The sequence below is a fragment of the Micromesistius poutassou genome (assembly GCF_964030765.1).
Source record: "Micromesistius poutassou genome assembly, chromosome: 7".
Taxonomy (NCBI): Eukaryota; Metazoa; Chordata; class Actinopteri; order Gadiformes; family Gadidae; genus Micromesistius; species Micromesistius poutassou.
This window is the reverse complement of record NC_140277.1, coordinates 3,656,495-3,668,644: the sequence shown is the minus strand read 5'-3', so window position 1 is coordinate 3,668,644 and position 12,150 is coordinate 3,656,495. Positions and strand designations below refer to the sequence as shown.

Below are 12,150 nucleotides of genomic sequence, written 5' to 3'. Positions count from 1 at the left end.
CAGTCGGAGGGGGTTAATCCTGTTAGGATGTGTTGTGTACAGGACTGACCTGGCCGTGAGCGGCATCGTCACTGGCTTCCTGCCCTGAAGAGTAGCTGTCATCGTCCTCCTCCGAGTAGTTATCCATGTCTGGGGAGCGGTCTGAGAGAGGCCGTCCAAGAACACACACATTAGAACGCACTTAAGTAAATACTTACAAACACTCATCAGAACACAAGGCTGAACACACTCAAAAACACACATCAGAACACACTTAAGAACCCACATCAGAACACGTCCGCGTTTGTTCTCAAAGACAGCCAGCATATTGATGATGTTATAATTTTTTATAAATGTTGACCAAGAGCAGGTTAAGCTGTTGCCCATGAACAGAACAAGGGAGATGAATTCAGCTCTGAATACCCTTTCAGACATTTTTACAGGTAAGGCAAATAAATGTGCTAATGCAAAAATTTATTTCATGCCGAAGGAGCACATTTGTCAAAATGTGATATTTCGCCTCCCTGACAAGAAGCCTTTTCAAAAGGTTATAAAGCTTGAGGGATTTCAGGTCAACACGAGTGTCAAACTCGGTGCACGCTGAACTTTGAGACACAAACCAGGACCCACTGAGAAACAGCTTCTCGATGGGCGTCTCCCTAAAACAGTGGGAACATCTCACTGCACATCACCACTCCTTAGTTGTGTGTGGTGCAGGATTCACCTCTTTGTTCCAGACAGCCTGCTGCTGTCAAACCTCCTGATCTGGCCGTTATGAGGGATCAGTGCTGAGGGCAGGAAGGAGAAACCTTCCCCCTTCCCCTCTCAGAGTTCCCGTCCTTGTAATACTTGCTGCATGAGCTCATCCGCTGTGTTCAGGCTTCCGCCTTAATAACAACCAGAACCGACCAGGATGACATGATGGGACAGGGGCGTGCATGGGGAGGCACAGGGGGCATGTGTGGGGGGGGGGTTTGTGTGTGGGGAGGGACAGGGGGCGTTCGTGGGGAGCCCCAGGGTCTGCCGGATGTGGAGGCCTAGCACACCCCCCCCCCCCCCCTTCAGGGAATTCCAGAACGATGGCACATGAAAGCCAATAGCCTGGCGCATCTGTTGGGCTCTCAAAACAACATTACAGCCGTGGCTGTAGAGAGAGAGAGCATAACATCTCCCTGGCTGTCACATGGCCCCTGAATTAGATGAGCATATCATGTCCCCGGCAGGAGAAGTGCGCGGGGGGGGGGGGGGTACGAGGGAGGGCTGCCTCCTGAGATTTCAGTCTGGGGTGGGGTGTCATGCCAGGGTCAAACTGGGTTCCGGCCTCTCCGATGGGGGGCAGAATCGGGGGAGAGAGGGAGGGGAGGGGACAGGGAGACCCACCTGAGGCCTTGGTCTTGCGTCCGGCCTGGCCGCTGCCGTCCTCATGGTCAATGGGCTGGCTAGACAGAGAGTACACACTGATCTCCGCCACGCGCAGCGGTGCCTCCTTCACGTTGCTATGGAGACCCAGGATCTGTCCCCCGTCGGTCGGATGTTGCATCACCTGCGAGGAGAAACGCACACACAGTGTGAGCCTCAGGGAGGAGGGCTGGCTCCTCCACATCGGAATCGAGCGGATTTTAGCTCCACACACGAATGAGACACTGGCCTGAAATCTTTGTCTTTTCCGTGTCGTTTGTGTTCATTAGTCTGGTATTAGGTTGGATGTTCTGTTTTAGTGTTGTTGGCGTTGGTGACCTCAATCAGGGCTGCATGAATAGCCGTATTATAACCGCCATGCAGAGAAATCATGACCATTACTATCATAACTGCCCTTTTTTGTCAAATGAACTCGGTAATTGCCTACTTCATTCAGTTCATGTTTATACTGTTATGGACATTTTCTATCCCGTTGAACCCAGGAGCGAATGAGAAGGCCGATAATTCCATGCTTTATAAAGGCTACCACCTATAGGGTTCAGTTTTCCTCGGATCTCACTCCTACTCGCGGTGACAGAACGACCCCCTCATCTCTCTTGTCGGTTCCCATCCAATAATACCTCAAAACGCAATTGTGCGTTCGCAGGGCACCATGGTAAAAGAAAATTGCCATACAGGCGTTGCCTGCAGCATCAATATAAACAAATTACCTCTCTGGAGTGGAAGGTGTTTTCGTGTCACTTACAGAATCAGAATTCGATATATTCTGCTGAGCGAGGCAGAGCTGCACATAAATTAGCTCCCATAACCGGTGGGCCGGAGTAGAGGGAGCGGGGAGGGAGACGGGGAGCAGACAGAGGGACTGGGCTGACCTTTATCCCAGCACCCTGATGTTCTCAACATGTATTCTTGGTACTCATAATAGTCGCACACTCTTTACAACGCCTTCGCCATCGTTTAGAGCTAATTGGCTCTGGAACGCAAACCGAGTCCAAACAGTGTAATGCAGCTTGTCTAAATACTTGGGATGGGATGCAGAGAAATGCTTTGGGTTTTTAGCTCTCTCCAGAGGGGGGCTGTTTTAATAGGTTATTTCATTAGCTGCTCTCAGCACAGCAGGAGCAATATTTGCTGAAGCACTGGGTAGAGTGGGGGGGGGGGGGGGCTGTGGGGGGACTTCTTAACCACATAATGCCCTGAAAGGCTCAGAACGAGAATGTACACCCACAGCTGATGACAGCATAATAACCCTCACTGGATGCACTAAAAGGCCATTCTGGCTTTGTAAATAGAAGTCTGTGTGTGTGTGTGATGCTAGCTCCCCTCTGTAGGGAAAGAATTAAAACTTTCAGCCGGTGATGACAAAGACAACACATGATGTTGATGGTGGGTTACACATCATGGTTGTTGTTGTTTTTTGTTCATTTTAGTTTTCTGTGTTGAGTTATTTTCGCAAAAAACATTCATTTTCCTGTCTATTTTTCCAGACGATTTTCAAAGACAATGTGTGACTGGCTGTTTCCCATGTTTTATCAGACTGCGACGGCCCAGTCGTCACCCAGCCAGGCCCCTTCCAGTCTCACAGCCCAACAGTGAGGGACACCCCCCCCCGTCCAACAGCGAGGGCCAGACCCCCCCGTCTCATAGCGAGGGCCAGCCTCCTCGTCCAACAGCCCCCCCCGCCCCAGCCTGCTGCTGCTGCACACGTAGCCTCTGTGGCCGTTCCGTTTCAAGTGATCCCGAGACACGCGTTCCGAACAAGGCGTGTTTGCGTAAAAGGGCGCCGTGTTGACACAGGGGTGCAGGAGCGTGCCTCGGTCAACCGCCCGCGCACAATGCCCCACCAAAACACTGTTGTTCCAGATAAGTGCGCATGAAAGCCGGGGGGCGGGGGGGGCCCAGATGGCTGACAATCTCCCGCAACAGCATGTGTGATGATTAGGCATGACTCATCGAAATACAATGACAAGCCACACACAGGAGGGGCGCTTCGCTCTTGCTCTCTGGAACGCAGGGCGCCGTACATGAAATGCAAATGGCTGTGTCCCCCCCCCCCCAGGGGAACGGCGGAACGCAGGCACGCCATCGGAGAGAAGCGGCGCAGCAGATTGGATCTCTCTGGAGCACTGGAGGGGGAGAGTAGGCGGTGTGATGTGATGATCACTTAAAGAAGTGTTCCCGGGAGAGGTACCTCCGCCATGTTGATGACTCCCACGGCCAGCGTCTTGTAGCCCAGGATGGTTCGGTTTTTGTAGCGCTTTCTCCTCTGCAGCATGATCTGCAGTCTGTTGGCGTCCCTCTTCAGGAAGTGGGGGTACTGGGGGTTAAAGGGGTAACACACGCAGGTGAACTGAGGGGGGCGGTCACATGACATGCTTTGCTTATTTCAACTCATCAGGGTTCACGTTTGGCCTGTAATAGAGAAATATAGAATAAATATGGGGTTTCCAACAAAACAAGGACACTGTCCAAAATGATATTCAACACACAAGAAAGGGCAGCCGTACAATTGCAGTTGCACTGAATTTGTGAGCAGTTTCTATGGTGAAACTGTGTTTATTTTATTTCAGAATACAGAATCGGACATCTTGAACATTCTTTCCCCTTGTAACATTTAAAAACGAAACTATAGAAAAACGAAACCTTCTAAAGTTTCATATTACAATACAAAAATATAACGAGTTTTCTAAAGTATTGAGGGACTAAAGCTTGGGTGCCTGAGTGTGTGTTCACCTGTAGTGAGAAGGTGAGCTCCAGGTCGGTCTCCATCAGCCCGTTGGGAGGGAGGATGTACTCGTTTGACCTCAGGAGCCGCTTGGAGCCCTGGAAAAAAGAGGAGAGTGTACCTGTGAACACGGCGGTATGTGGCTCAGGAGGTAGAGCGGGTTGGCTGGTAACCGGAAGGTTGCTAGTTTGTCGAGTGTTGAAGTGTCACTGAGCAAGACAGCTAGACCTAACTGCTCCCGACGAGCTGGCCGTCACCTTACATGGTTGACTCAGCCGTCAGTGTGTAAATGTGTGTACGAAGGGGGTGAATGGTAGGCAATAAGCACTTTGAGTGGCCACTGGTTAGAAAAGAACCATAAATGCAGTCCTTTTACCATTTAACACCTGTGCATAACCACCGTGCAAACACCTTGGGTTTTTCGTAATCGAGTGCTTTCTACTTCTCACTTTCTTTTAAATTGAAAGCATACTGTCCACGACAATTTCTCCTGAGAAGAACGGCAGCCTTATCCTACATCTCTTTATTGCTTCGAGAACAGTTGCTGTATAATACCTCATTATACAACTCCCTTATCAAGGACATGTGTTCCAGCTGAACTCATGAACTGATCATGAACTCGATCGTTCTCCAGAGTCAGGGTCTGCCGGACATAAGCTGGCATTCCTTGTGCAGGACTTGGCAGCACATCCTATCGTGTCCATGTGGGTGTAAAACCTAGCATCACGGTGTCTAGCTCGGCTCCAGGTGACAAAATGGGATTCGGCGGATGATGCCATACGAGAGATCGGATATCCTGTGTCGGACCTGAGTATGTAAACCGAGCCATTAATAGTGTGATCAATCAGAGACGATATTAGATCCTAATGACATTGGCTTGACTGGCGGCAGGCACTGAAAGCTGCTGAATCATCTGGCAGATATCAAGTGAACAGGCTGAGACACGCTTTACTGGTGGTTACATGAGAACCGGTGGGATGTGGGGCTCTGGAGCACAACAGAGGGCCCGGTCTGCTGTGGTAGATTGCACCGTGATCTAAAGCGACACCGCCGCTGAGGACAGCAGCCCCCTCGCAGATCCGTGCATCAGCCAGCCATTTCAATCATCATGACTCCATCTGCTGCATTCCCCCCCCCCCCCCCCGAGACGTCTTACAACCTTGACGCTGTTCCAAGCACATTACTTATGGAGGGAGAAGGTTGCATGAGGAAGTCTAGAAGGAGAAAGCCATGTAATTTCTGCTAGTATCACTGCATGCCAAGATCCCGCTACAATATCCTCCCGAGTGTAACACAAAAACATGCACGTCCATGATGGATATCCAATATGAATCGAGGAACAATCACATCTTTATCATGGTAGCAAACAAGGATGTTGCCCATGCGCTGTACTAACTTGGAACAGCAGCACGTCACCATATGACCAAGAATTCACCTATCTAGAATGCATCCGTGTGTTCGGGACCCTAGTCTGTGGTTTGGAGGGGATTGATTTAGATAAATCAGCCTCCATCACACTCCTGATCCGACCACACCGACACAAGTTGTGGACACCCTGACGAGTGAGCGAGGGGAAGGGTTATGACTGAACTGCTGACGGCGTAGGAGACGGTGATATTGGCATACATCTCAGACGATGGCTGGCTGTCGTCAGCTCTGCTAATGAGAAGCTAAGGGGAGGATTTGGAGGAGGGCTCCCTCCCAGATCCATGGAGCTGGCGAATGGCTCACACACTTCAGTGATCCATCTTCCACAGATCAATCGAGCGGGGCAGGGAGACAGCTAGGCGGAGACCAGATCAAATGCAAGACGTCATTGTGAGGAACAGTTTTTCATTCTACCGGATGAAAGCAGACACAATGTCAGCCTCCTTTTTTGGAATGAAAGTAAAGTACAATTAGTACAGTGCGTCGGGCAGATGTCTGCGGTATGACCTTATGACACTGTATTCACGACAAATGTACATTGAAAACTACTTTTATCCGAAGTGATTCACAGTGAAGGGAGATACTTTGAGATGCATTCAGGAGCAGGTGGTGGTTGGACATCTGGTCTAGGACCTACAGGTAGGCTTCAGACATCTGGGATCAAACCAGATGGGAGAACACCCAAACACCAAGGCTGTACTTAATTAAAATGTAATAAAAATGTTTGTAGCATATCACTGCAAAACACACCGATCATATTAATCAGATCGGACCAAAACCCAGCAATTAATTTGCATGGAATAATGTTTTATTTGTACATTACAAACCTACAAATACTTCTCTACAACGTTTAATCCTCCATCCTGTTGTCATGTTAACAGATCAAGCATATAGAAAAAACGATTTACGAGGATGAAACCATTTTGTGTTGTCCGGTCAAATGAATCCAGGGCCACGAGCCAAGCCCTCTCCAACAGCCCGACATCCAGCAACAATACTGTGGTGTGTTGGCAGGCGAAAAGGCTTGTCCTGAATTCTCTCTCTGTGGCAGCCCGTCCAAGCTCCAGACCCCCCACGGTTTGACTATAGCCCAGACCGTGCACTATAACTCAGCAGATTAGCCGTCTATAGGATGCAGTCCACAGAGACACTAATCTCATATTGAAACGCGAAGCCATTAGAGTCAGGAGCTCTACCAGCAGAGACATTATATACATTACACTGGAAGACATGTTAGTGGGTCCGCACTGGACTAATGCACACCCACATGCTAAGCCAACGAGCAGCTCCTCTGTAAGGTGTTGTAAAGGGAAGCTCTTTGTAACCTCGCCTGGCACCTGATTCAAGATTTTTTTCTTTCTCCTTTGGGAAGTTCAGACAACCCATCCAGGGCTTCACGCAGCATGCAGAGTGCCAGGTCGCTGCTCGCCCCCGCGGAAACATACAATGTTTACCTCAAGCATGGGCTGATGTTTGAAGGTCTGTAGAAGGACCCGATGGAGAGGGTCCACTGTCTCCAATGGGAACCAATAAGAAGTAGCCAATCAGCTGCTCCCTCTCTCATCATCAACTGCTCTCCCTGCATACTTAAATGGCTCAGGGTCGGGGCGTTTTCCAAAAGGTGAGTTTGTTACCATCCCCTGGGAGTGACAGGGCATGAAGGCAACCTCATCTAATGTGCTTCTTGTACGGGAGACAATGAAGAGGGAGAGGGATGTGGAAAGTATATGAGGGTGGCATGAGAGGAAGATGGGGACAGCCAGTGTATGCTGGAAGGAGAAGTGACGACATGCAGTAATGGGGGCTCTTCATGAATCCGCCTGGCAAACAGATCTCTCTCTCTCTCCCTCCCCCTCTCTTGACCCTGCAGCTTGTGTGTGCAGGATGAACCTAAACTCTGCTGTTTAATGCTTGCCCAATGGCTGCAGGGGTGGAGGAGATAACTTTCCACAGAGCGACTCTATTAAGAGTACAAGGAAAATGAATTAATTACACAGCGGATGTGGACATGCCGACTTCCATTATCAGACTGATTAGGTACCCTGTGCTGAAGGGTAACATCACACGTTTGCAACTTTTCCGCAACAAAGTTTGGATGTTTATGGTTTACTTTACACATTGATGTTGCGTAATATCGGACTGGGGAGAATACATTTTTGCCTTGTTGAGGTGTCCCTGAGCAAGACACCTAACCCTCAATGCCTGACTAGCTGGCTGTTGCCTTAGAAAAGTGCCTGTATAAATGCAGTCCATTTACACCATTCCAGTTGGAGTGGTCCCCACGTGTGATGGTGTGTTGAAAGTGTAGTCAATCAGAGCAGGATGTATGTCTTCAGAAGACGGGGGAATTGGCTTTGCAGCGTAGGAATAATCCTTCACGTTACGCTGTCATCCCTTGTAATTCACTGAGAACTTGTTTTCTTCCGTGACTGATAAGCCCATGTGTGAGAAAGGCCCATGTGACATATCCCAACGCTTAATCAGCCTGTGACATTAAATACAACCGCTACTTATAACAGAGCCTAGTCCCTCTGATAATACAGCATGAAATTAACTCGCTCTGAATGCGGGACCATGTTTAAACTCCAATTATCCCCTTTGCGTTACACCAAGACAAGTATCTAGGTCATTGTGAAGTGCCGGATGACCTCTCGTCCTTGGGAGTTTCTGTTTTCATAACCAGAAGACAACATCTAAAGACAAAGCTGGCTTAGCCCACCATTTCTTAATTCTACACCAGGGTAAACATGCAGCGTGGTGCCACGGTGTCATGACCTCACAGTCATGGTCTGAAACACTCCCTGGCTGTCATTGTCACAACTGTCATGTTAACATGTTAACATAATGTTGATGCTGGGAAATGGAGGGGGAAAGTGGATTCTTCGACTGAAATTAGACTTTTCCACTTTCTGGCTACCCCTTGTCCAGGCCATTGTATTGTAGTTAAGTGAAATGGATTTTTATAATTCCAAGCCACTTCATTCGTACCAAGATTCAGCATATTTTACATAGTGACTTCTTGCCACAGGTCCTCTTTAAGGTGCCTGAGGTTTGATACCTGAGGTTCTGATCATCAGAAACAAAGAACAATAAGCCCTTATTTCCACATGAACGCCTCAAGGTTTTAGTGTGTGTTTGCATGTATGCTTGTGTTGAATGAGGTGCACCGCCTCTGAGATCGCCACTAATGCAAAACCACATCCGAGGCGGCAGTGAACCGGTGCGTTTACAACCAAGGTGGGCGCGCGGCGATGACTCGATAAAGCCTGGAACGCTCGACCGGGCATAAAATAAGCTGCAATATCCCCAAGGTGACAGACACAGAGAGAGAGAGAGAGAGAGAGAGAGAGAGAGAGAGAGAGAGAGAGAGAGAGAGAGAGAGAGAGAGAGAGAGAGAGAGAGAGAGAGAGAGAGAGAGAGAGAGAGAGAGAGAGAGAGAGAGAGAGAGAGAGAGAGAGAGAGAGAGAGAGATATTCAGGTGAAGTGATGATTCAGGTGAATGTCCCAGCGATAAAAGAGTTCAGCGACGCACGTAAAACAACAAAGAAAAGGATGGGCATGACGGAATCACGGCGGCCACGCAATGATTCCATTGGATGACACAGAAACCTTGGGTGACTTATGAAGTTACCGCACCTGGTTAGTGTGGTAATGCTTGTGCTACTTATTTCATAAGCGCCTGAGGGGACGTGACTCAGTGGCGCTTGGCTAGCGATAAGAAGCAGCTTTAAACAATTTGAGGGATTAGCGGCCCTCGTTATCACAGGCATGGGGGCTTTGTGATTTGTGCTAGGATGCTTGCTTAGCCTCGGCTACACATGGCGGAGAGCGATACACAGACTGACAGACCCCGAACCGGGAGTTGTGTCGGCGTAGCGGCCTGCGATACTGCCTTTCCAGCACCACGGCACAAACTGACGGACTGAAAGAATACCCACCTGTATTTTCACAGCTATAGACAGCGAGTTGAGCTCTTTATCCAGTTCTTTGAGCACAATCAGCTTCTTCAACGTGAGGCTGCAGAGCCTGTGGACACACAAACAGAGAGAAGGGAAGGAGAAAAAAGGGAAAGAGAGGGATTAGAAGAATGAATTACACTGTGTGCAGAGCACACCCTCATGTTCGTCGCAACATCCGAGCAGGAAACATTTCTCTTTTTTTTTGTGTTGGCACAAGAGGAAATTAGTGCGACTCATTCAGATGGAGCTGAGAAGAGTGCATGACTGGGTTTCTTTGGTTTGTTGCCCGACAGAAAATAATTGTGCCTTTATTGTGGCGAGTCATTCTACCTTACAATATGGGTGTGGCAATGACTAGGTAACCTAGCTGGTAAACAATCAAATTTGATTGCGTCCCGAGGGACTCCAGTCTCCCTTGTATCCAGACACTCCTGTTTCCGCTGATCCCTGTTCTTGCAAGTCCTTGTGGTCGAAATAAACAAATGCAATTGAGCGTGTTACTCGGAAGCCCTCTCTGCTTGTATGCTGAGCAAGCTTTGAGCAATTCATTGGCTGCTATCAATATTAAACAAGCTATAAATCAACCTCTCCTTCAGAAGGGATTATATGCATGTTTGCAGGTTTACAAGGCTGTATGACATCATATAGAAGAGGTTTTACTGTGGGAAATGTAAGCAGAATCATCCGTGGTCTAGACTCCAGAGAGAGGCGATATATTGGTTGGGACAGATAAAATATAAATGCACAATGTCAGAGGGGATCTGGGAGATTCTGCTGGAAGGAAGTGGCTCCCCATCGAAGAACAAGAACAGAGGTGAAGAAAGTCATTCCTCTTGTACTTTATGAAGAAAAGAAAAAAAAACTCTCTCTCTCTCTCTCTCTCTCTCTCTCTCTCTCTCTCTCTCTCTCTCTCTCTCTCTCTCTCTCTCTCTCTCTCTCTCTCTCTCTCTCTCTCTCTCTCTCTCTCTCTCTCTCTCTCTCTCTCTCTCTCTCTCTCTCTCTCTCTCTCTCTCTCTCATATATAGAGGAATGGACAAAGAGGATCCCGTGGGACGCTCTCAACTTTGCCGCACCATGCCTTCAGAACTTCCTCTGTCTTGACCCACTTTCTGGTGGTCCGATTGCATTACACTCGGGTCACACACAGTCTCGGGGCGAAACAGGGTGGGCGGGTGACCGGGTACAAGGGCTGGCTGGTCGGGGCTCTCTGTGGCTGAGCAAACAAACATCTCTCCCTGCTCATCCACTCTGAGAAGGCGAAATGACATGCCATGTCTGCCATCAGTTGGTAATAGCCCACGCTGATCCACTGACACTGGCTGTACTATATCCACTGACACTGGCTGTACTACTGTATATATATAATGCATCATCAATAATAAAACTTTATTTGTATAGCACATTTCATACAAGGATTGTAGCTTAAAGTACTTTACATCAATAGTATAAAAGACAGTATAAGGCAAGCAGTATTGTAGCTCAAAGTGCTTTACATCAATCAACACAATTTATTTCACTATGGTTGCCTTGAAAGTTGAAACACACATAAAATATAACAGGTCCAAAACGGTAACTGTGCTCCAGGTTTGATCTGCGGTAAAACACATTAAGCCCTGCAACATGATACCCAGAGTGGAGCAGGAATCCTACTTTGCATCAGTCATGCAAAGCGGTACGCTGGAAAGGGCTGTGCGATTCCAACTCCCTTAATAGCTAAATGTTTTCTAGGCCTGTTAAAAAATTCTCAAAGCAGTGTTTAATGGCTGTTTTGTTTGAGGATGAAGGTTTTAATGTTGAACTGCACAGGTAGTTCTGGGGAAAGTGTAATTACATTGGGTAGGTGCACCGCTCCACTGTGGCTTATGGGGAAGATGAGTCACCAGTCCCAGTGCTGGGAGGAGGGAGAGGAGGAGGAAATGAAGGAGGGAAGGAGACTATTGAGACTGAAGGAGAGAAGGAGGAAGAGCAGAGCGAGAGCGAGAGAGAGAGAGAGAGAGAGCTAGGGAATGAGAGAGAGCGAGAACAAGCGTGATTGATTCACAATGTCTCTATCCCATCCCATGCTCCTCTGCCCGTCTCTCCCTGCCGACTGGGATTCCCATGTAATTAAAAAAGCCTGCAGCCACCCAAGGATCACCTAGGGAACCATTTTTCTTCCCTTCCATTCTGTTCCGTGAGACAGTGGTGTTTTATCTAAAGGGTGGCCCGTGGAGCCATGCTGGGGCCCAAAGTGGGACCCTAGGGGCCGTTTACATGGCTCTGTGCCACACACACACACACACACACACACACACACACACACACACACACACACACACACACACACACACACACACACACACACACACACACACACACACACACACACACACACACACACACCTTGGCGACAAGGCCACCGACCAGGTGACAAACCCATTCCACCTATCAGGGCCCTGTTGGCAGAGGCATATTTCGCTGTGCAGGAAGTAAGTGGATGTAGTGGGGGGGTGGCTGACTTGACATAGCAGAGTGGCTGGTGTCTGCCACCCTGTTATCCCTTTATTGGTACAGTATTGGTTTGTGCTGGGGAACAGTGAGGCGGACTGCTAATCAATACGTGACTGATGGCAGTCATTAGCTTTCTTCTCTTTATGTGTG

At 48.6% G+C, this 12,150-nt stretch overlaps 1 protein-coding gene across 1 annotated transcript in view; it reads right to left on the bottom strand.

The window, feature by feature from the left end:
• The window catches only part of LOC311350583 (phosphofurin acidic cluster sorting protein 2-like), a 46,027-nt gene that overhangs the window by 19,136 nt on the left and 14,741 nt on the right, over positions 1-12,150 (bottom strand). Inside the window, exons 2-6 of the mRNA XM_084470641.1 lie at positions 9,490-9,577; positions 4,132-4,221; positions 3,590-3,715; positions 1,360-1,522; positions 50-141 (exon numbers count right to left, since the gene is read on the bottom strand). Coding sequence (XP_084326767.1) covers positions 50-141; positions 1,360-1,522; positions 3,590-3,715; positions 4,132-4,221; positions 9,490-9,577 — 559 coding nt within the window. The remainder of the gene's footprint in view (positions 1-49; positions 142-1,359; positions 1,523-3,589; positions 3,716-4,131; positions 4,222-9,489; positions 9,578-12,150) is intronic.